The 24843-nt window shown below is 40.9% G+C and overlaps 1 protein-coding gene across 4 annotated transcripts in view; it reads right to left on the reverse strand.

The window, feature by feature from the left end:
- The window catches only part of FAM168B (family with sequence similarity 168 member B), a 39679-nt gene that overhangs the window by 6558 nt on the left and 8278 nt on the right, over window positions 1-24843 (reverse strand). The window contains exons 2-7 of one of the 4 annotated variants that reach the window (XM_081583147.1): window positions 23576-23656; window positions 22675-22782; window positions 20474-20569; window positions 15712-15795; window positions 546-688; window positions 239-416 (exon numbers count right to left, since the gene is read on the reverse strand). In XM_081583147.1, coding sequence (XP_081439273.1) covers window positions 239-416; window positions 546-688; window positions 15712-15784 — 394 coding nt within the window. In that variant the 5' untranslated portion in view covers window positions 15785-15795; window positions 20474-20569; window positions 22675-22782; window positions 23576-23656. The remainder of the gene's footprint in view (window positions 1-238; window positions 417-545; window positions 689-15711; window positions 15796-20473; window positions 20570-22674; window positions 22783-23575; window positions 23657-24843) is intronic. The other 3 variants (XM_081583146.1, XM_081583145.1, XM_081583148.1) reach the window with 3 other exon arrangements.

The raw sequence follows: 24843 nt of genomic DNA on the forward strand, positions 1-24843 counted from the left end.
AAAAGGTACTTGGCTCACGGTTCTAAACCCCACACTCAAACTCAGTTGAAGGAGAAGGGAAAAGAAAGGAGAGGAAGTAAAGAAAAAGATAACATGCCATCCTCCCAAAGGATCAGATGTCCTTTCACACAGCTCTAACAATGAAAAGTCCAAGCCAAGGGTCAGAGTTCTGGTGAACTCTCCCTTCCCCCAGCCCTCAGGACATCACAGAGGAGGCATCCCGGGGCCAAGGACTCACCCGCTGACATGGCCATAGTGGTCCCTGCCACCATGCCCATGGTGACCCCGTTGCCTCTCGGCGGAGGGATAGGAGCAGGGTACACCGTTGCTGGCATGCCGTTGGGCTGCACCACCGTGGTGTGGTGGATGACATGAGGGGGTGCCGCATACAAGGGCTGGGTGTAGTACGTGCCTTGCTGGGGAAAGAAGAGAGACAGATGCCGCAGGGGCCCACACTCTGGGTCAGAGCCCCGAGGAGCTGACCCTTCCCCACACACAGTGCCCAGGAGACCCCTTATGATACCCACAGCACACCCCAGGCCTACCTGTGCATACGGGCTCTGCTGGGGGTAGGCACTTCGCACGGGGTATACAGCAGTCTGGTAAGGGTTGGGAGAGGAGGAATATGGTGGCACTGCCCCGCTGGTGGGGGAACAGGACACTTTGTAAGGTGTGCCAGGAGTATAACCTGAAACAAAAAAGTCCAAAGCCTTAATTCAAACCCACACACGACCAGACCCAGGGAGGGAGCAAGTGTGCAGCAAGGAACAAGGTGGTATTCCAGTCCCGACCACAACCATATTCGACACCGCCACTAAAATCTGGCTTCATTTCTTAAACCTGATGTGCAAGGGGGGGGCGGGGGGCAGGGAGAACATTCTACTGAGTAAATATTCACATAGGAACAGGAAAGAAACACCCATCTTGTCGGAATATGTATTAGCATGCCATTCCTGGAGCACAATTTGGCATTAAAAGTATGTATGTCTTTTAGGCCCACCATCTATTTCTATAAATTTCTTTAAAGAAATAAGCACATGAAAAGATGCTCAACATAGCTAGTCTTTGTTGTTACTGTTGATGTTTAGTCGCTAAGTCATGTCTGACTCTTTGCGACCCCATGGACTGTAGCCTGCCAGGCTTCTCTGCCCATGGGATTTCCCAGGCAAGTATACTGGAGTGGGTTGCCATTCCCTTCTCCAGGGGACCTTCCCGACTCAGGGATGGAACCCATGTCTCCTGCTTGGCAGGCAGAATGATTACCGCTGAGCCACCTGAGCAGCTCTATAGCCATAACTGTCATTGCTGTTCAATCGCTAAGTCGTGTCAGATTCTGAGACCCCATGGCCAGCGAGGCTCCTCTATCCAGGAAATGCAAATCAAAACCGCAATGAGGTATTGCCTCACACCTGTGAGAATAGCTATTAATAAATTAAGAACATAAATAACAAATGTTGGTGAAGATGTGGAGGAAAGGGAATCCCTGTACACAGTTGGTAAGAATGAAAACTGGTGTAGCCACTAGGAAAACAGTATGGAAGTGTCTTAAAAAACTAAAAATACAACTACCAAATAAACCAACAATTTCACTGCTGGGTATTGTACCAAAGAAAATGAAAACACTAATTTGAAAAGATACATGGATCCCAATTTTCACACCAGAATTATTTACAACTGTCAAGATATGAAAGCAACCTAACTGTCCATCAACAGATGAAGATGTATTAAATGCACACACACACACATATGCAGGCATACAAAGAAGTATTACTCAACCATTAAAAAAAGGATAAAATTTTGTCATTTGCAACAGCACAGATGGACTTGGAGGGTATTACGTTTAATGAAATAAGACAGAAAGACAAACTGCATGATGTCACTTATATGTGGAATGTTAAAAAATACAAACTAGCGAATATAACTGATAAAACCAAACTCACAGATACAGAACCAGTGGTTCACTGGAGAGGAAAGGGAGGAGGGGACAACATAGCAGAAGGGGATTTCAGAGGTATAAACTATTATGTATAAAATAATCTACAAGGAAACACACAGGGAATATAGCCAATATTTTACAGTAACTAGAAATGGAATATAACCTTTAAAAATGGTGATTTTCAATTAAAAAAGAAATAAGCATAGATTTAAACAAAGTCGCAATGGTAAGCATGCTCATCCCCAGTGTTGTTAATTGCAGCAAAAATAAAAGGAAAAACTTGTCAAACAGTAGGGTTATGGTAAAGACTCCGGGGTCTAAGATAGCAGTGGAACTACACTTGTCTTTGTCCCCACCCAAAATTACAATAAAGCAGATTAATAAATGAAAAGACATAAAGCCATGAAGATAAGAAGGGAAGAAAAGACATTTTGGAACCTAAAAATCTTAGAACCTTTAAGAAGCAGAAATGGAAAATGACTTAGCAAACTCAAAAAAGCTAGACTTTTAGCCAGCAGTGAAGAGGGTCAAGCAGCAGCCTGACAACAGAAAAGCCCCTTCCCCAAGACCTAGATCCCCTGGAGGACGGCATGGCAACCCACTCCAGTATTCTTGCCTGGAGAATCCCCACGGACAGAGGAGCCAGGTGGGCTATAGTCCATGGGGTTGTCAAGAGTCAGACACGACTGAGCGACTAAGCACACACACACAAGACCGAGAAACTGTCAGCAGCTGATTCCAGGAAGTGATGAAGGACCACAATCTGGAAGAGTGGTTGAGAATCTATCTGGTAAGCTGTAAGCCGCCTGGCTCTCCTTCCTAACTCCTCATCCCAACAGAGAACAGTTTTTCTCCAGGGAAGGTAAGAAAGGGTCTCTGAGTTTTTATATGCACAGTAAATTTATTCATACAGACTAAGCCCAATAAAGCTAGTAGAGGTGATGGAATTCCAGTTGAGTTATTTCAAATCCTAAGAGATGATGCTGTGAAAGTGCTGCACTCAATATGCCAGCAAATTTGAGAAACTCAGCAGTGGCCACAGTACTGGAAAAGGTCAGTTTTCATTCCAATCCCAAAGAAAGGCAACGCCAAACTGCCCAAACTACTGCACAATTGCACTCATCTCACACACTAGCCAAGTAATGCTCAAAATTCTCCAAGCCAGGCTTCAGCAATATGTGAATCGTGAACTTCCAGATGTTCAAGCTGGATTTAGAAAAGGCAGAGGAACCAGAGATAAATTGCCAATATCCGCTGGATCATCAAAAAGCAAGAGAGTTCCAGAAAAACATCTGCTTTATTGACTGACTACGCCAAAGCCTTTGACTGTGTAGATCACAACAAACTGTGGAAAATTCTTAGAGATGGGAATACCAGACCACCTGACCTGCCTCCTGAGAAATCTGTACGCAGGTCAAGAAGCAACAGTTAGACCTGGACATGGAACAACAGAATGGTTCTAAACCGGGAAAGGAGTACATCAAGGCTGTATATTGTCACCCTGCTTATTTAACTTATATGCAGAGTATATCATGCATATATACATTCTTCTGGAAGAAAAGTTATGACCAACCTAGACAGCATATTAAAAAGCAGAGACATCACTTTGTCAACAAAGGTCCGTTCAGTCAAAGCTATGGTTTTTCCAATAGTCACGTATGGATGTGGGAGTTGGACTATAAAGAAAGTTGAGCACCAAAGAATTGATGTTTTTGAATTGTGCTGTTGGAGAAGACTCTTGAGAGTCCCTTGACTGCAAGGAGATCAAACCAGTCCATCCTAAAGGAAATCAGTCATGAATATTCACTGGAAGGACTGATGCTGAAGCTAAAGCTCCAATACTTTGGCCATCTGATGCAACGAACTTGACTCATTGGAAAAGACCCTGATGCTGGGAAAGATTGAAGGCAGGAGGAGAAGGGAATGACAGAGGATGAGAGGGTTGGATGGCATCACCGACTCAATGGACATGAATCTGAGCAAGCTCCGGGGGTTGGTGATGAACAGGGAAGCCTGGCGTGCTGCAGTCCATGGGTCACAAAGAGTCGGACACAACTGAGCGACTGAATTGAACTGAAGCCCATCAGCAAACTGTGGTAGAACCAAACAAAGAAATACTACTCAACGACCAAAAGGACAGAAGTGCTGGTACACATATTAATTACATGGGATAGATCTGAAAAAAAGAAAATACGCAAAAGAAGTTAGACACAGTAACACATGATATGAAACTCCAAGAAAGACCAACATAATCTACACAGAAAACCAATTAGTGGTACCCAGGGGTCAGAGGGCATGAGGGCACCTTTCATGGGAACAAAGTCACTCAACTGCGGTGGTGTCACACATCTGTATACAATCTGTTGCTGCTGCTGCTAATTCGCATCAGTCGTGTCCGACTCTGTGTGACCCCTTAGACGGCAGCCCACCAGGCTTCCCCGTCCCTGGGATTCTCCAGGCAAGAACACTGGAGTGGGTTGTCATTTCCTTCTCCATACATGTCTAAACACACCAAACTGTGCACTTTTAAGGATGGCTCATCTGCAAATTATATCTCAATAAAACTGCTTTCAAAAAAGTCTGATAAACCATTTCTCATTCACTAGAATATAGCCACTGTTTTATTCCACTACCTTCTGCTATTTTTCAGACAACTTCATAATTCCATTTTCCCAAAGCTTTTTATCTTTCTCAGGGAAGAACTGTCCCAGATACCTTTCACAGTCTTTCAGGGAACTGAAATTGTTTCAAGTAAGAGAATTTTGTAAAGACCAAATTAAATGGAAATCCAAAGGTGTAATGTCTGAATTTGGCAGATGAATCAGCACTTCCCTGTCAAGCTGTAACAATTTTTGCCTGGTCGTCAGAGAAACATGTGGTCTTGCGTTATCCTGATGGAAGATTTTGCATTTTCTGTTGCCTAATTCTGGACACTTTTTGTCAAGTGCTGCTTTCAGTTGGTCTAACTGGGAGCAGTACTTGTTGGAATTGTTTGGTTTTCCAAAAGGAGTCCATAACAGAGGACTCCCTTCCAATCCCACCATACACATAACATCACCTTCTGTGGATGAAGACCGGCCTTTGGTATACAGTTGGTGATGGTTCATTTCACTTGCCCCACAATCTCTTCCGTTCCACATTATTGTACAATATCCACTTTTTATTGCCATCACAATTGTTTTTAAAACAAAAGATGGAATGTTTTCATTATGTTTAAGTAGAGAATCACATGCGGAAATACAGTCAAGAGGTTTTTTATCTTAACTTACACGGGACCCAAACATCAAAGAGATGAGCATAACCAAGCTGGTGCACATGACTGTCAACGCTTGACTCAGATATGCTGGCTGTCTCCTGAGTAGCCTAATGTTCACTGTTCTCAATGTCTCAATTTGACTGCTATCAACTTCAACTGTTAAACCTGGCCATGGAGCACTGTCCAGAGAGAAATCACCCTGAAATTTCACAAACCACTTCTGACACATTCCATCAGTCACAGCACCTTTTCCATATACTGTACAAGTCTTTTTTTGCACTTAAGTTGCATTTTTACCTTTCTTGAAATAATGAAGCATGATATGCCAAAAATGTTGTTTTTATTCTACCATCTTCAATAATAAAATGGCTATAGAAAAATTCACCAATATTAATAAGCTTTTTAAAAAATGTATGCTGATATGATAGCTGTCATAATACAATCGAACAAAATTGTTTTGAATGAAGTTAAAAACAACTAAGTGCTCTTAGAACTTACCTTATGGGAAAAAAAAATCAACTTTTTGGCTAACCCAGTATTTTGAAATTCATTAAATATGATTTAAGTAAAAACAATGCCAAAATCTGAAGACATTAAACTTTAATACCAATTCTGGGCTAAAAGAGAGTAGAATAAATAAGACTTTCAGGATTTGGAAAAGCAACTTTAAAGACAAGAGCAGTTATGTCCCTCTCTCTGGCTGCTCATCTACCAGTATTTAAGAGAGACAGAAAAGGAAAGTGATAGTTTCACAGGTATATACATGTAAAAACCCATCACATTGAAGCTTTAAATATGTGTACTTAACTGTACACTAATTACACACAATAAGGTGGCAAAACAGTTTCTTTAATTATAAACAAAAGGTAATTACAAAAGCCACCAACTTCTAACCATGCACTGACACTCCCAGAAGATGGCTCAATAACAGCTCCTAATCAGAGAAGGAAATGAGACACTGGTGCCTGGTGGACACATTCATGGCCAGTCACAGTGATGGAAGCACTGTATCAGGGCAGAGTGGCTATTCATCACCAACGTCAGAGGCCATGCTCGGGGTCAACAGGGCCCATCAGAGAAGGCCCAGCCCTCTTGACAAGGTGCTGCCTTCAGGGGAGAAGCACAGGGAAAGAGAACACCAAGAGAGCAGCACTGACACAGTCCTGGCAGACAAAAGCAGGAGCAGGCGGTCTCAAGGATGGAAGGTTGTGAATGAAGGCCAAGTATGTCTGGACAGCTTCCTCTTCCCAGAACTAACCTCTCCTTCCCATTTCTCAGAACCATGCAGCAGCAACATCCTTGAGTTAATAACTCACAAAACACTGCTAAATGTGGTCCCAATGGCCTGAAATAAGAGACCCTCACAGGAGTCACTAAACGTATATCTGACCAAAAGGATATCAGTTTTTTATAAAAATGTCAGACAATCAAAACAGTCACAGAATTGCGTATTTTGAGAACAAGTGCTACAACTTCAAACTTGAAAATCACATTCAGAACCTCTGGGGCTAGCCAGTTTTCATAGGTTGAAAAGAACCAGCAAAGCCCTCCTTCTTCACTGTACAATTAAAAAATACCCATGACATAGATGTAACAACTGGAAATATAAACACTGACTGTAGTATTTGATACTATTCAAGAATTACTGTTATTTTTTAGGTGTGGTGATACATATTTTAAATTCATCATTTGAAGATAATACTGTAAAACTGATGAATATGATGTCTGAGACTGGCTTCAAATAACATAGGGGAAACTGATGGGAATACAAATGGAAAAAAACACCTAGATGTTATTAACTGCTAAGGCCAGGGCATGGGCAGGTGGACCCCATACTGTTGTGTACTTGGGTATATTGTAACTGCTGAGGTTAAGGTGTGGGTAAGCGGACATCATACTGTTGTGTACTTACGTATTTTTGTATTAGAAAATTTTCACAATAAAAGGTTTTTCAAAGTGTTTTACAAAGGTGAAGTAAACTTATGGATTAAAACAGATGAGACATAATGAATTCAACTTTTTAAACAAATTCAACATGCAAATTTTGAATAGATCTTGTTTCCGATTTTTTTTTAAATTTTTGGGACAACTGGGCAAATTTAAATATGAGCTATCAAATAAACTGAGAGAATTACAGCTTCTAAGTATGATAACTATTGTGGTCATGCAGTAGAATGTCTTCATTATGTTAAGGGCCATACCAAAGGACAAAAGCCTGAAAGACTGTAACTCTGATCTGGTTCAGAACACATACACACTCTCTCTCTTTTATACGGTAGATAAAGCACACATGGCAAAATGGTAACTGATGAATCTCAGTGTTGGATATTATGGATTCACTATACTGTTCACTCAATTCTTCTGTATATTTGAAAATGTTCTGTAGGAAAATAAAGTGAAAAAAATAATGCCTTCGGATTGTGGCACACAGCTGTGAGAGGATCTAAGAAAACGTCCCAGGAAACAACAGTCATCCAGGAGCTAAAGGGACAAGGAAGGACACGAGCAGAGGTCCACCACTACTAAGAAACGAACACAAAAGCTTGCTGAGCCTTTAAGAAGGCCATAATTTAGGAAGGCATGGTCTTCAGTAATCTGATCTGAAAAATAACCTGATCTGATTAGCTACAAAAGCAGATAAAGGTAAAATATGCCAATGGTCAGTACATACAGCCAACGTTCCATAGAAAGGCATAGCTCTATAGGATAAACTACTTCATAAAAAGAACAGAAAACGGAGAAACTGTCTGAGAAGTGAAGACACAGACGCAACACATCCAGGACCTGAAAGAAAAATGAGGAGAAAAGAGCCTCTAAAACTGTTCAGTATTCAATGCTGAGTATTCACAGTCCAGTATTCCTAATAGGAGAGTCCATGACCGTGCTGTCACTACTCTAACTTCAGCAAGAGCCTGAAGCTTGGGCTGAAGAGGAGGAAGCTGTTCACCTAAATAAGCGTCAAGGACACAGCATAAAGCAGAGTTAGGGAGATCTAAGTGCACGCCCCTCCAGAGTCTCTCCCCACCACACCTACTGAAAAAAGGTGAAGTCCTTTATTTACCACAGTCGATGATAGGCCAACAAAAGACGCCAAGCTTTTTTTTAAAGAGAGGCTAGAGTCCTACTGGGGCACAGGTCCATCCAGCTGGCCTGAGCTCTCTTTTAATCACCTGAAGTGTCCTTTTTAACACCTGCCTCATATGTACATTTTACTGAAAATAAAAAGATGAATAATGGTGTACTTAAAATGTGCACATCTCATATGTGTGAATTTCACCTAAAATAAAAACCTAAAAGAATACAAACAATATGCACGCTGAAATAAATGGGGGAAAGTGTATCAACGTCCACAGCTCACTTCAAAATACATGAAAAAACAAGACAGATTTTAGGATGGACAGAGTAAAATGTTTAATTTTAAAAGTTGATTTTTAAGTTTAACTGTAGAATCCTGACAGTCCATTTATAGATATTCACTGAGTTTTTTCCAGCTTCTCTGTATACTCGAAAAACAGTCACCCACTATTTCTACTAACTATAACAACAATTTCTAATATATATATTATCCTACTGCTTATTCTTATAACTGTGAACTATGTCTTAAACTTAGAAATTGACTTTGGTTTTTCGTATGGGCACAAATATTGTATCACTTTTTATCCAAAAATGAAGACAAATCAATTTCAAGGGATGAAAACATGTCTCTCAGTCAATTAAAAACCAAATGTATGTAGACACATTCCTTTTTCTTTTACATAGCACTAGATTCATTGTGTCACAACAAACAACCTCAATAGGAGTCTTACAAACTTAAAATTAAAAAATACAAATAAACACATATACATCTCATAATATCAAAAACAGACAAAGCCTTTGTGAAATAATTTTTAGATGTGCCAATGATTCATAATACAAAACCAAATACATTCATTGCTTGGTCTTTTAAAAACAGCTTTCCACATGCTCCTTTCCTAGAGATCATTCATAAGGATACCACACAGACAACACACTAATCCCAGCCTTGCTCTTCCTCCCTCTCAAGGAACACACACCACCACAGGCTGAGTCTCTCTCCGGGCAGGACTCACGCACACTCAGGGAACACACACTACCACAGGCTGAGTCTCTCTCCGGGCAGGACTCACGCACACTCAAGGAACACACACCACCACAGGCTGAGTCCCTCTCCAGGCAGGACTCACGCACACTCAGAGAACACACACCACCACAGGCTGAGTCTCTCTCTGGGCAGGATTCACGCACAGACAGGGAATGCACAGACAGGGAACACACATCACCACAGGCTGAGTCTCTCTCCGGGCAGGACTCAGGCACACTCAGGAAACACACACCACCACAGGCTGAGCCTCTCTCTGGGCAGGACTCACGCACGGACAAGGAACACACACCACCACAGGCTGAGTCTCTCTCTGGGCAGGACTCAGGCACACTCAGGAAACACACACCACCACAGGCTGAGTCTCTCTCTGGGCAGGACTCACGCACAGACAGGGAACACACACCACCACAGGCTGAGCCTCTCTCTGGGCAGGACTCACGCACAGACAGGGAACACACATCACCACAGACTGAGTCTCTCTCCGGGCAGGACTCACGCACAGACAGGGAACACACACCACCACAGGCTGAGTCTCTCTCCGGGCAGACTCACGCACACTCAGGAAACACACACCACCACAGGCTGAGTCTCTCTCTGGGCAGGACTCACGCACACTCAGAGAACACACACTACCACAGGCTGAGTCTCTCTCCGGGAAGGACTCACGCACACTCAGGGAACACATACTACCACAGGCTGAGTCTCTCTCCGGGCAGGACTCACGCACAGACAGGGCCACAGTCTTCGACTGCAAACTCTGAGAGGCAGAAGCTTTTTACTTGGAAACAGATCATTTTTCCCCCAAAGTACTGCATACCACACAGATTTCATGTAATAACTTTCCAAGTATAATACATTTACTTAGGAAATATGGAAATTCAGAAACATATAGAACATGTGAGGAGGAAAAACCTGCACCAAATACAGCATCATGAAATTTCAGAACCTGGAGACAGAGCACCAAAGATAAGCCCAGCTCAGTCAACCAAGAATCAGAAAGATACTGGGTCTTCCTGGTGGTGCAGTGGTTAAGAATCCATCTGCCGATGCAGGGGACAGGGGTTCAAGCCCTGGTCCAGGAAGATCCCACATGCAGAGCATATAAGCCTATGCACCAAAACTACCAAACCTGTGCTCTAGAGCCCGTATGCTGCAACTGCTGAAGCCACACCCCACAGCCTGTACTTCACAAGAGAAGCCACCGCAAGGAGGACCCTGGGCACCACAATTAAGAGCAGCCCCCATTGCCCATGCACAGCAATGGAGACCTAGTGCAGCCAATAAATACATAAAATTTTTTTTAAAAAGATAACTACATTCTGAATGGCAACAACAAAACTGGCAAATAATTCAGTAATGTTCCCGAAATTCTAAGGGGAAATAACTGTTAGCCTAGAATTCTATATCCAGACAAACTAACCATGAACTGTGAGTGCAGAATAAATTGTCTTCAGACATGAAAAATCCCAAAACCATGATTTTCCAATATTCTCTTGAGAGATTACTGAACAAAGATCCTCCACTAACACCAAGTAATAAACTAAAAAAGTAGACAATCAAGTGGAAGGGAAGAGGCACGAACTCCCTGGGATGATGGAGGAGAAAGACCCAGGGTAAGCCCCAGAGGACGAGCAGCCAAGGCCAGAAGATGAGAGAAGGTTTCAAAAAGATATCACCAAGAGGAGAAAACACAAACACCTTACACGGCCTAAAAAGCTGAGAAGAGATTCCACACCTGGGAGGAAGCTGAGAGTTTAATTAACTATGTAGTTACAGAAATCTAATAAAGGACACTAGACCCAGGGAAGAAAAAAGTAATTGCAGAAGAAAACAGCCATACATTCACAGCAGGGGGTAATACTCACATGGTCATAGTAACAGAGATAGGATGGGAGCTACTCTCCAGTTGCAGTGTGCTTCTCCTGTTGCAGAGCATAGGCTCTAGAGCACTTGGGCTTCAGTACTTACAACATGTGGGCTCAGGAGTTACTGCTCCCAGGCTCCAGGCACAGGCTCAATAGTTGTGGCACACAGGCTTAGTTGCTTCACAGCATGTGGGGTCTTCCCAGATCGGGAATCGAACCCATGTTCTCCTGCATTGGCTGGTGGATTCTTCACCACTGAGTCACCAGGGAAGCCCTATCCATTTTAAATACAGTAATGTGTACATGTCCGTCCCAAACTCCCTAACTATCCCTTCCCCACATCAACCATAAGTTCAAAGTGAAGCTTAATTTTTAAACAAATCTGGGATCTTACTTCATGGACATAATTCTGAGTTTAAAAAGAAAAAAAGCAGCGTATCATAAAGCATTTTCACTTATATAATATCTGTCTCAAACAAATAGTAAGACCAGTTAAACACTGAAATAAACCAACAGTTTAATCAAACCATTACTTTACTAGATAGATCTGCACTTACACATAACTATTTGCATACTGATCTCAATTTTAAGCTTCTTTCTATTATACTGCCAAACAATCCTCCAAACATGTTTCCCTAATTTATCCACCACCAAGCCACGGAAGGAAGCAATCACAGAAGCCTTTGCGTCACTCTTAGCAATGTTTTCATCTTATAAAAAGACGTTGCCAATGTAATAACTAAATCACCTCTTACACAGAGCTTATTACAAAAAACTGAATGTTTCCTTGATGATCAATGCAAATATGATGTTAGTTACAGATACTGCTGGCTGTAAATGGGAGTAGAAAAGAATCCTGAATGTGTGCCTGAATGTGCCTTGGGAGTACGGTTGTGTGCTTGCTCCTAGAATCCTCAAATAACACAGCTGAGGAGATATAATGATTCGTTAAATAAATGCCAAAAATGAAACGTCTTTCCCAGGAGTGACACAGTCAGGATTTGCATGACATCTTGCTAACACAACAGCCTCAACTCTTTCCAATATATTGTTCTGATTCCCAAAACGGACATTCCTCTCCGGATGCACATGTAGTCAGCCTACTATGCTTGTTCATGAGAATGCAGTTAATATCACCCTCATCTCCAGATTCTGAGTAATGGAATCTTTCAGCAAAAGACACGACATCACATCGTTAAGGTTCTCCAAACCCTCCCTACGTCACACTTGTAAGAACTAAGACATAAACAGTGTTAGGGCTGCAAAAGTGCTTTAAAGGCCACATACACATACATACTCCATATACTACACATCAGCTTTGTCTGAAAATCTGGTGGTGAGAGAACCAGAAGATTGAGAAAGCAGCAGAAACGGAGAAAATTTTTAATTTTTTTACAGTGACAAATTTTGACTTAATCAACAGATAAGAAAAAAGGCCCACTAAAAAAGGAAATTTAAAAATTCAAGTTTTAAAAAGACTGAGAGGATCTCAGAAAAAGAAGGGACACAGCTGTAGCCCAGACTCCAGTCAGGTGGCTAAAAGCACTCAACAGGACACTGGTGGGACTTTCAAAGTACCATTTATTTTTTTTGCAAATTTTACATACATCTTTATTCCCAGCATCTCCTAACAATCTGAAGATCTGGCAATGCTGGGCCAACAGTGTGGCAGTCGACAGCCATCCAGCACTCAGCAGGGTACACCCACTCAAACGAGGCAGGTCCTCTCAGCAGCTACCATGCCCATCAAGCCCACTACGCCCACCTGCAGGCCCCAGCTTCTAGGTTAGAGGAACAGCTTGAGAGCAGTCTTGGAAAAGAGGCAAGAAAGGACCCACTTCCTTAGAAGAAAGAAGAGGAATGGCACCTGTATAAGTTGGCAAGAGGAGAAAGCTATCACATAGCAGTACCCTCTAAACATCAAACTTCCTCTTCAGGGGAGCACTTCATTCCTGCAGGCCAAGCAAAGCAGCTTGACCAGCCTCAAATAAACCTGAGGCTCTTTTTATAAAAGAATAAGAAAAAACTAGAAGCTTTTAGTACATTTTTACATTAACTTGTACCATAGAGAAAATGAGTACAAGTGAGCTACACTGGAGAATTCTAGAACAATGACATTTTCTGGAGGTCTGCAGCATGATCACATATAGTAGAAAAACTAATACTTATGCAAAACATAACTTCAATTCATTCCTACCACCATATAGAAAAATTAGCCTAAAATGGGTCATATATCTAAAAGTAAAATCTAAAACTGTAAAACTTCTAGAAGAAAACTCTTGTGATGTTGGGTTAGGCAAAGATGTCTTAGAAATGATACCAAAATCATGATCCATAAAAGAACAAAATGATAAACTGAACTTAGTTAAATTTTAAACCTCCTGCTCTTTTAAAGATGATGTTGAGACTGAAAAGAGCCACAGACTATGAAAAAATATTTGCAAATCATATATCTGATAAAGAACTCTCAAATCCAATAATAAGGAAACAAACTTAAAAACAGACAGGCAGAAAAAGATGTACACATTTAACCAAAGTCAAATAGCAAACAGGCACACAAAACAAGGTTTAACATTATTAGTCATTAGATAAGTTCAAGTTAAAACTACATTAACATATCACTACATATTCACTAGCATGTCTAAAATTAAAAAGAATGACTACCAAGTATTGGCAAAGATGTAAAGGAATTTGAAGTCTCCTCCACTGCTGGTGGCAACATACAATGTCACAACCCGTTTGGAAGATAGTTTGGCAGTTTCTTACAAAGTTAAACATATACCTACCTGCCTGAAGTATTTATTAAGGGAAATGAATGTGTATGTTCATATAAAAAATGTACACAAATATTCATAACAGTTTCATTTGTGACAGCCCCAAATTGCAAACAATCCAAATGTTCATCAACTGGTGAACAAATAAGCAATTAGTGGTATTTTTGTACAATGGAACAATAAGAAGAAATGAACTACTGATATAAACTACAACGTGGATGTCAAAATTTGTGAATGAAAGCCAGCACCCTCCAAAATACATTTTACATGATTCACTTCTACAAAATTTTAGATTAACTACAAGTGATCTGCAGTGAGGAAAAACAGATGAGCTATTTCCTGGAGCCTAGACAAGGTTACGCAGGGGCAGAAGAAAACTTCTGGGGTGAGGAATGAGTGAACACATGAAACTGAAAGCATACCATACATCATATTGAGTACCCTTTAATAAATGTAGTTTACTGAGAGTCATTCATATCTTCAGACAGTTGTTTTTAGAAAGTTAAACAAGATGTCTTATAAAAGGAGATGGTAGTACCATTCAGCCATTAAAGAACCCAGTGAGTAGTAACAGGGAAAAATACAGCTTTATCCCAGGGAAGGGGTGTTCCCTTACAGATCCCAAAAGATGGCACCAAGTAGCAGGTATTCTAGTCCAGGTGTAAGAGAAAGAGTGAGAATAAAAGCCATGCAAAAACAAAAGAAAAATGTTTTTTTGGAAAGAACAAGTCAATGTGGCAAAGACCTAGGAATTTTAAGTTGGAGACTCTAGGCTTCACTGTGTCTTAAGAGTCATGGGAAATCATACTGGAAACATTACCCTTGTATAAGGCCAAGGAACACGAGGTCAGGAGAGAAAGCTTGGAAGCAAGATGACCAAGACAAGAAGGTCTTTATTTGGGTGTGAGCTACAAGGCGAACAAAGGCAGTAAGAATGGGACTGGGATGGGAGACATGGGCAGAGGGAGGGAAGAATTTCATGATTATCAAACCAAGAACTCAGGACAAGGACACTGCTGATGTCTCCTCTTCTGTCAAGTTAACTATGTGAGGCTACGGGTTCTGAGGGACAAAGACGCACCCCAGCAGACTCATGAGGCTGAGCCTTTGGGTCAGAGGGTAGGCCACCACAGTTGCAGCAGAATCACAAAGTCCATTCTGGGTGAATAAAGCCTGGAATGAGCCAACACCAAAATGAAGGCTCACAGAGGAAAGTCCCATTTAAGAAAAACTATCTTTACAAGGTCCAGACTCAAATAAATTCCACTTTCAACTGTACTACTGATTTCTAAAATCTGAAAATATTCTTATGGACCTTACACAGAAAATAAGACTTTCTTTTAAAACCACAATCAAAGTGCTAAAGTACTAGAGAGAGATCAGTTATCTCTAAAAATGTTAGCAACATGTAAATTCTACCCATTAACATGGCAAGATGATCTTTAGTTTCTAGTAATCAACACAATTTCATAAATACATACAAAGTCTGGCACAAATAGTTACTTGTACCAAGCTATGACTGGAATGAAGTTCTGTGTTGTGGAAGGACATCCAAAATGTAATATACAAAGCTGTAAGTGCAATAAGAATTAAGTTTTTATTGTACTTATCAAGAAGCCTAATCCTATGAACCAAGAAATCAATACAAACCCCAAATTCCAATTCTATAACCACTTTTCTTGAAATTCATCCCCTTTACATTCTCCCACAGTCACATTAACAAAACACTTTTGTCACTCAGCACATGTGGGCTTGCATACCTGCTTGGAAGGTAGGATTCGCTCCAGGGTACATGTTGGGGGAGTAGGCAGGAGCTGCTGCTGCATAGCCCATTGGGAAACCAGCTGGAGAAAAATAAAGAACAGTGTGATTTTAAAACAAGGGCTCCCAAAGACCTGATTGTCCTCACCTTCTTCACCACAACTCCCAGACTGAGCTCAGGAGCCCAAAAGCACTCTGGGTACTCAGTAGGCTGTCTCTAGTTGTCTCCTTTCCTCAGAGTTGTGATGGGTCACAATCATAAACATGTCATTTAAACTTATGAATAAATGCTTACAACTTTTTATAACTGAAAACATTTGACAGAAATGGAATTAAATGAAGAAGAAAAAACAAAAACTCAAAATGAAGTCAGAAAACTCACAATATTTCTGGCAGTTTTACTCTAGAGTTTATTCACATAATTCATTACTTAGCAAGATTAATAAGAGTGCTAAGAGCTTCATGCACTAAAGAGGCTCTAACCATATACAAGTGTGTATACACATGGAACTGGGAAAAATCCAACCTCACAATCCATTTGCAAGCAACCTGACTTTTATTAATACAAATGAGGGATCCTTAATATGACTAAATTATAACCACTTATCAATCATGTGAACACAAAAGAAATTTTGGTCAAAACCAGAGGGGCCTCAGTTATCTGCTCTAGGGCCCTCACAGTTCAGCCCTACCCAGTTACGTGTCACTGGGGCATTACAGGGCAGAGAGCCAAGATTTGCTACTCTTCACTAATGACACAACTAGTTGTGAGAAGTTATAATCCCTTCAGAAAATTCTAATTTGCATGGCTCCAATCAACAAGGTTGAGAACCATTGTCCCTTCCTGTTCCTGTCCACTGTGCTGGCCACAGAACTGTCCTCCTGAAAACGCCCCTTGGCAAGCACCATGAACTCTCTCCAATATCTACTCTACCTCCCTTCTGACACACAGGGGCTGGAAAGCTAAATATTACACTCCTCTCTTGCAAGAGACTAGAAGTGATCTTAAATCCTAATCACTTCATGAAAACAAAACCTTCAGAATAACAAAAAATACCATTAGCTGAGTAAAAAAGACAGCTTTTCACAAGAAACATACTTGCAAATTAGACAATGGGCAAATAAACTTAATATGTAAATAATTTTTAAAGTTAAAAAAAAATAGAAAAAACAATCAACAGAAGACATGAACAGAGACAACTGCCAACCACATTTCTAACTTCAGACTGGCGAAAATCCAAAAGGAGACAACACACTCTGCTGGCAAGGCTGTGGGGAAAACAACAGACTCACACACTTCTGGTAGGAATACAAAGCAGTGGGATTTTTTCCTACAGAAGAAGGGAAATGCAAATAAAATTACATTTGCATTAGAAGATGTAGCATATATACTATGAAATATTACTCAGCCATTAAAAGAATGAAATAATGCCATATGCAGCAACATGGACGGACCTAGAAGTCATCATACTAAGTGAAGTAAGACAAAAACAAGTATCACGTGGTATCTCTTGTACGTGGAATCTTAAAAAAAAATGATATAAATGAACTTATTTACAGAACAGAAACAGACTCACAGACTTAGAGAAGAACTTATGGTAAACAATGGTAAAGTTGTTGCTATATTTAAAAGAGATAACCAACAAGAACCTACTATATAGCACAGGGAACTCGGCTCAATATTCTGTAATAACCTAAACGGGAAAAGAATTCAAAAAAGGATACATGTACAACTGAATCACTCTGCTGTAGACCTGAAACTAACACAACAATTCTAATCAACTATACTCCAATATAAAATAAAAAAAAATTTTTTTAAAGAATAACAGGAAAAAAATTACATCTGCATGCACTCACTCCCCTGGCAATTTCACCTCAAGGAATCCACCCTGAAGATAATTTCCACAAACACAATCCACTGCAGTATTACTGGAATAGCAAAATCCTTCAAACAACATATCCATCCAAAGAACTGGTTGAATTAAACTATGAAAACCCCACAACTTGGAGGCTTATGCAGCAGTATTACATAAAACACAAAGAACAAGGCAAACCTTTGTGAAGTGACAGGGAACGATGATTAAGTTGACAAAGCAAAGCGAACACCACCGCCTGCACCTCTATTCAGAAGCCTATTCACCCTCAAGGAGGAAGCAGGCTGACAGCGTTCAGCAGGAGCACACTCTAGGGCCACTTCTGCCTGCTCAGACCTCCCCTGCCAATGCTGCTGCAGGGCTCCTCAATGAGCCAGCTGACACTGCACTCATGCATTGCAGTCCTGAGGCTCCCCTCCCCAGCAATGCTTCCACCCCACCAGATCCTTCACAAGTGTTATCCACAACAATGATGTCTGCACTCCTAGTTCCATCTCAGTATACAACACCCTTTATGTAACAAAGGAGAAATTAGAATATATGGACACAGTTGGCCTGGAGGCATGATATGACTGAATGTCAATGTGCCCTCCGAAATTTATTTTTTGAAACTCTAATCCCCAATGTGGTGGTATTTGGGGAAACGCAATTGTGGTAGTCATTCTACAACATATACATACATTAAATCATCACATACACTTTAAAAAAACCCATGCTGTACAAACTAAATATATATGATTTTTTCTTATCAATCATACCTCAAATGGGGAGGGACGACATCAACTGGACCACCTATACTTTTTAATACACCATGTATTACATTCCATGAAAAAAATACTAGGAATGGTAAGGCACAGGACCATATATGGGTGAAAAAGAACAAAAAAGATAAACTGATAACAGGCCACAGATCCAGAGACTGCAACGTGATCTTTAAAATAACTCTGTTTCCTACTTTGAAAACTAGAGCTCGGGTTCGCTCTGAGCTGCTGCAGCTGTTTGGGAGACCTGTGCACAGTGTCTTAAGTCTTTGGTCCCTCTTCTTGCCCCTGCCCTCCACCAGCCAGGCTTGCTCCACCAGTAACCTACAGTCCAGAGGGGCATCTGGGAGCAGGAGCTGCAGAGGACCTGGCAGAGCTGCAGTAACCCTCCTCCGGAAGTTGAGGGGGAGTGCCCTGTGCAAGGTCCCAGGGCTGTACCCACAGTGGTGAGACTCAGTCTCCTAGTCTCCTAACCTTACAGTAGTAGTAGCAGTGTTACTCGCTCAGTCATGTCCAACTCTGCATCACAGACTGTATCCCGCCAGGCTTCTCTGCCCATAGGATTCTCCAGGCAAGAATACTGGAGTGGATTGCCATTCCTTTCTCCAGATGATCTTTCCAACCAAGGAATCCAACCCAGCTGTTCTCCTGCATTGCAAGCAGATTCTTTACCATCTGGGCTACAGGGAAGACTACCTACCTTACAGTAGGTTCCAATAATATTTAATTGAATCTCAGGCTCCAGGGATTAAAACTCGTCCATAGGCTCGTGGAACCCTTGATTCAGCCAAGTCCTTCTGTGCTCCTTCCTCTCTTAAATAAAGTACCAGGGAGGAAGGACTGAGCCGGGACTGGAGGGACCCCTGAAGTGCTGGCCTCAGTTGACTGAGGAGGTCGGGACCACATTGTCACAGATGCCAGAGGCCTCTTAGGGCAGAATCCAGGGGGACAGTCAGGAGGTGGTCCCTGTCTCATCAAGTGAATAATGATCTCCAAAGGGGTAGGGAGCAGGCTGATCCTGCTCCCTAAAAAGATGTTCTCCTTCTTCCCCTTAATGGGTGAGCTTTAAGGCTCCAGTCGCCCCCATCCAGCTCTTTCCAGGTCCGATGCGCCTCTGGCAGCCTTGCAAGTCTAGCTTCCAGTTGCAGAACTCCCCAGGCTCCGGGGAGAATCTAGGCTGCAGAGATGGTCCCTGGAGGTTCAAGTCTAAGACGTGCTGCCCCTTCGGTGCAGAAGTGGAGGGAGAAAGGGTGAATGTAGTAATGGGGTAGGGTACAGAGGGGTGAGTGCCCGAGGAGCCTTTGAGAGAGAGACCCCAACCCCCTGCAACTACCCATTGATGCCACAGGTTTCAGAGCCTTTTGAGAAGAGATGACTCTTCCCTTATTTCTGTGTTGAAAACTATGCAAAACCAACTTTTCATCCACTTGCTGCTTTGCTAGAATTTTTTTTTTAATGTTCTTCTTGGCTTATTTGGTTTTCAGTTCCCTAAATAGCAGTTTTGAGCTGTCCAAGCTATTTAGAAGTGTTCTCCTTAAATTGAGACTAAACCCTACTCTTTTGGAAAAACTACCTTCACTTCAGAGGAGATATTCTTTTCTTCTCATTCCTTCCTTCGCTGATGGTCCAGCAGCTAAGACTCTGTGCTCCCCATTCAGGGGGCCCAGGTTCTATCCCTGGTGAGGGAACTAGATCCTACATGCTGCATCTAGCAGTCAGCATGCTGTGACTAAAGATCCCACATGTTGCAACTAAGACCTGACATAGCCTAAATAAATTAAAAAAAAAAAAAAAAAAATCAACCCAAAGTCAAACAGCTCTGTGAGCACTAAGCAAAATAAACACAAAATAAAGTCACATCTAGTCATTTCATAGTAAAAACACAGATCTGTTAAAAGCAGCAAGGAGGGGGTGGAACAGGGAAATACTAATTTCAAAGAAACAAAAATGACAGAAACCAGAGGACAACACAGCTGCCTTTAAAGCACTGAGAGAAAATAATGGCCAACCTAAAAGGGTACACTCCAGGGCCAGCCAGCCTAAAAGTGTACACTCAGGGTGGCAGGCAGAAAAAAAGGACTCCTCAGAAGAAATATCATCAAATCTCTGGAACCTATAAATGTTACCTTATTTGGGAAAAGGTTCTTTGTAGACATAAGTTAAGGATCTCAAGATACTCATCATAGGTCACAGGTGGTGGGGGCCTAAACCCAGTGTCCACACTATAAAACACAGATGAGAAGGAAATTATGTAACCATGAAAACAGAAGCTGGAATGATGTGTCCACAAAGCAATCTATGTCAAGGAATGCTGAAAGCCACAGAAAGGATTCTCCCCTCTAGCTTCCACAGGGTGTGAAGCCCTGTCACACATGGATTTTGGCTTCTGGCTCCCACAACTGTGAGAGAATCAATTTCTATGGTTTTTAAGCCACCATCCTTGAAGCAATTTGTCACAGCAGTCACAGAAAACCAGTACACTCATCAAAAATAGGCTCTAAAATGAAAGTAAAATAAAAACATTTTCACAAAGAAAATTTACTGCTAGCAGACATGCAGTAAGAGTAGGGGAGGAAGGGGAAACTAAAGGGATTTATCCCAGTAAAAGGAACATGATCCCAAACAAAAAAACACATAGATACAGAAAGCAATGAAAATAATAATGTGTGAGTTAATGTTGACTGCACAAAATAAAAACAGTAATGTCTTAAGGCATGGCAATGATACACAAAAGAAGAGAGGGAGCAAAATGTGTTGTAATTGTTAGAGTCATCACTAAATAGTAATTTGTTCAAAAATTAACAGAAGGAAAAATTTAATGTAAAATATTTGGTTAATCCAAAAGAAGAAAAAGAAAGTGAACAAACAAATACAGGAGCTATGAATTAGAAAATAATAGTAAGATGGTGTATACGAACCCAATTATTGTCAACCCTCAGTACCCTAGGTTCCAGGACATGATACCCAAAATCCACAGGTATGAAGGACTCTATGTCCGCTATCATGTAACTACAATTAGAAGATGTTCCTTTTTTCCCATTAAATGTAAATTTTAGAAAATTATCTACAAGACTCTCCATTTGCTTGTATTAAAGTATAGAATGGTATAAAAGCCTACAACGGTATAAAGGCACTTTGTTTCCTTGTGATGTCTTGTTTTTGGTACTAAAGTTATCCTAGCCTTAAAATTCTGTAGGCACATTATTTCACTATGTTTAAATCCAATTTCCTTCCAAAATACCTCGAGTAGCTACTAGCTTCTATACTGAACTTTTGCTGATTCAGAGAGTTTTATCAAAGTCAAGGAGACTAAAATACTAAAAGCAAGGCAAGAGATAGGTATAAAGAAATGAATAAAATAAGGATCAATTATAAAATTTTAAAGATTTAAAGTTTTAGAAATTTCCTTATAAATTTAACTTAAAAGACCAAAAACAAAAAAACCCTAAAAATGTACACAGACCTGGTATATGACGGGCAACCAATATTTCATTACATAGTCTATCAGGTAATGCTAACACCATCAGGTTTTACCTATTCCCTGATTTCAGATCCACACAGGATTCTCTTCAGCAGATTATCTGGAACTCTGTTTAAACTAGTGTAAATATATTAAAGACAGGAAGTCTTACCATTAAATTATCTTTTACACATTCTAGAAAATCCTGTCACTATTTTTCTTCTAGTCTCTCTACTTAGTCCTTCTGGAGCTTTTAATTCTCCTCAAAACTTCTCATTCTAACACCTCTATTTCTTAACCAGTCTACTTCCCCCTTTCCTTATGTTGCATGTTGGTCCCTCCTTTAGCAGTGTTTCGCCTGCGGTTTAACTGGAATTTTGTTCAAATGCCTTTTTTTTTTTCATTTAAGTTCAAGTTGGTTCTTTTTGCTATGATTCTTTCTTTTGCATCTTCAATTATTATCAGCATGCTTGTCTGACGTGGTTTCTACCTGATGTTTTATTCCTGCTATCTATCATGATTGTTGACTCAGACATAATGAACAACATCACGGTGTTTTATAATGACTTTGACTTACCAGGCAGAACTTTGTGGGAAACCCACACAACCTGGACTGAGAACACTTGCCTTCACAGCAGTTCTGTATTGTTGCTGTCAGATGCTCCAGGGAATAATGTAACCTAGAGACTAGTTTTTTTTGTTAGTTTCTCATTCTCAATTTATGGACCCCTTGGAAGGACAAGTAATTCAAAGCAGAACCCAAAACATCCTTGAATGGTTACAAATTCTTAGAAAAGACTTCTTCCTTCCCAGAGCCTAAGCTGAAATGACCTTCTCCATGGAACCAGTATAGATTGATTTACTTACCTCTCTTATGGGAGTATCATCTTCTGGAGGAATCAGACTGATGAAGGGTCCCACTCCAAATCCCAGCCTTACAAGAGGAGAGACTTCACTTCGTCCCCAAAAGGGTTGCTAAAACCCACAAAGAACAAAGGCCCCTAGGGTAGGCACATCAACTCGATGGCCAAATACTCTGGTTTTTATGTCACCTTCATCCTTAGCTGTAGAAATGTCTTACTTTCTTGCAAAAGTTCAGTTAAACATTTTTGAAATGTTTCTTCAATTTTTCAGGCGTTTTGAGCAACAGGGTTTTAACAGTATCTGTCCCACCATATTATCTAAACCCAAAGTTACAACATTACAGACAACTATTCCTTTCAATTAGGGTAACCACTTGCTATTTTTGACCACCAACTCCTATTCTCCCAAATTTTGCTTCACCCTATTTCAGCCCATGTTTGACTAGTAGGTTTCATTAAGGTGGAGAATGTGGCTCAGGCCCAATTTCATCAGTAGACTCCCCTTCCTGATCCCATGGCAGAACTCGCATGAAGCGAACAAGAAGTTCCACGGGGCTTTCCTGCAGAGCCAGACGAAGAGACTCACAGCCAAGGGAGGGGCTGAGCACCACACAACCACAGTGGGGAGAAGTGTGACCTGTGACCCACGCTGAGACAACACTGAGGAAGTGAAGCTGAGCACAGAAGTAAGGAAACCAGACCTAGTGCCTACCCTTGGAGCCGCCACATCAGGCTCTAACCAAAGCCAGCCCAGCCTCCTGATTTTTCAATTCCATGAGCTGACACATTTTCTTCCTTATCTAAGCCACTTGAGCTGGGTCTGTCCATCAAAAGCATTCTTAATGACATAGAAATGGACCATGTATTCAAAATTTAATAATAGAAACAAAATTTTACATGCTTACCTGGATAACCAATTCCTTTGGCATTTGCATAGGGTACCCCAGAAGAACCCGGGCTATAAACAGGATTCATGATTTCAAGAACTAAAAAGGGAAAAAAAGTAATTTAGCCAAGCATTTTTGTTCTCAGGTTCTTCTCCATCATCAGTCTCAAAAAAGCAGGTAGCAAGAGGCCTTTCTCTACTCTATTATGAAACAAGGCACTTCATGCTGCTGCTAACCAACAGAGAACAGAAAAGGAATGCCAAAGCCCAAACGGGTGCCCACCAGGATGCTTTGATTTATAACTCTCGAGTCCATCAGAAGCTAAGGGAAAAAAGTTTTCTCCACGTCCCTGTTTTTCAAAACAGTTAAAAAAAAAACAACTATAAATAATCTAAATGTCCTTATTACAGAGAACAGTCTTAACCAGATCTATCCAGAGCATGCAATACCGTGCAGCTGCTTTTTTCTTTTAAGTGTTTAAAAACACAGGATGATATAACAATAATTGGGGTAAAAGAGGAGGGAGGACAATACTGTAATGCAGCATGATCCCAAATGTGCACCTACACATATGGGCATGTGCACCTCCAGCAAAGACAGAAAAAAATCTGGGAGGAGAATAAAGTATGAACCGTGATTGCCTCTAGATGGAGTGGTTTAATGTTCTTTTTGCACCTTTCTCTAGTTCTGAAACAACTTATGTTAAATTATATACTTCCTAAAAATAAATAAAATATATGTGTATTTCCTAAAAGAGACAAATTACCTACAGCACAGCAACTCTACTAATACAGTCAATGTTCTATAATTCACAATCTTCTTTGCCTGACAAGTTCAAGAATTTGCACAGCTACAACCATGGTTTTAATCCTTCCTCTGAATTTTACCACCCACTGTATTCTTAAAGTGTGAGCTTAATTAAGACTATTCAGTATTCCTTATCCAGTAAGTCAATCACTGACTGACTTGGTAGTAAGGATTAAAGGGATCTTAAATTTAAAAATAAAAACAGCAATGGTGGGGGGGAGGCAACAGGCGTATGGGAACTCGGCAATTTCTGCTCAGTTTTGCTCTGAACCCAGAACTGCTCTAAAAAAATAAAGTCTATTTAAAAAGAAAAACAGGCAGTTCTCTGGTGACCTCGCCATTAGAATTCTGGACTTTCACTGCCATGACCCAGGTTCAATTCCTGGCTGAGGAACTGATATTCCACTAGCTACATGGTGTGGCCAAAAAAAAAGAAAAACATAAAGTGTACATGTATTTGCCAGTGTCTGCCTGCCCCA

This window comes from Giraffa tippelskirchi, chromosome 3 (genome assembly GCF_054371585.1).
Source record: "Giraffa tippelskirchi isolate mGirTip1 chromosome 3, T2T-mGirTip1v1.2.pri, whole genome shotgun sequence".
In the NCBI taxonomy this organism is placed as follows: Eukaryota; Metazoa; Chordata; class Mammalia; order Artiodactyla; family Giraffidae; genus Giraffa; species Giraffa tippelskirchi.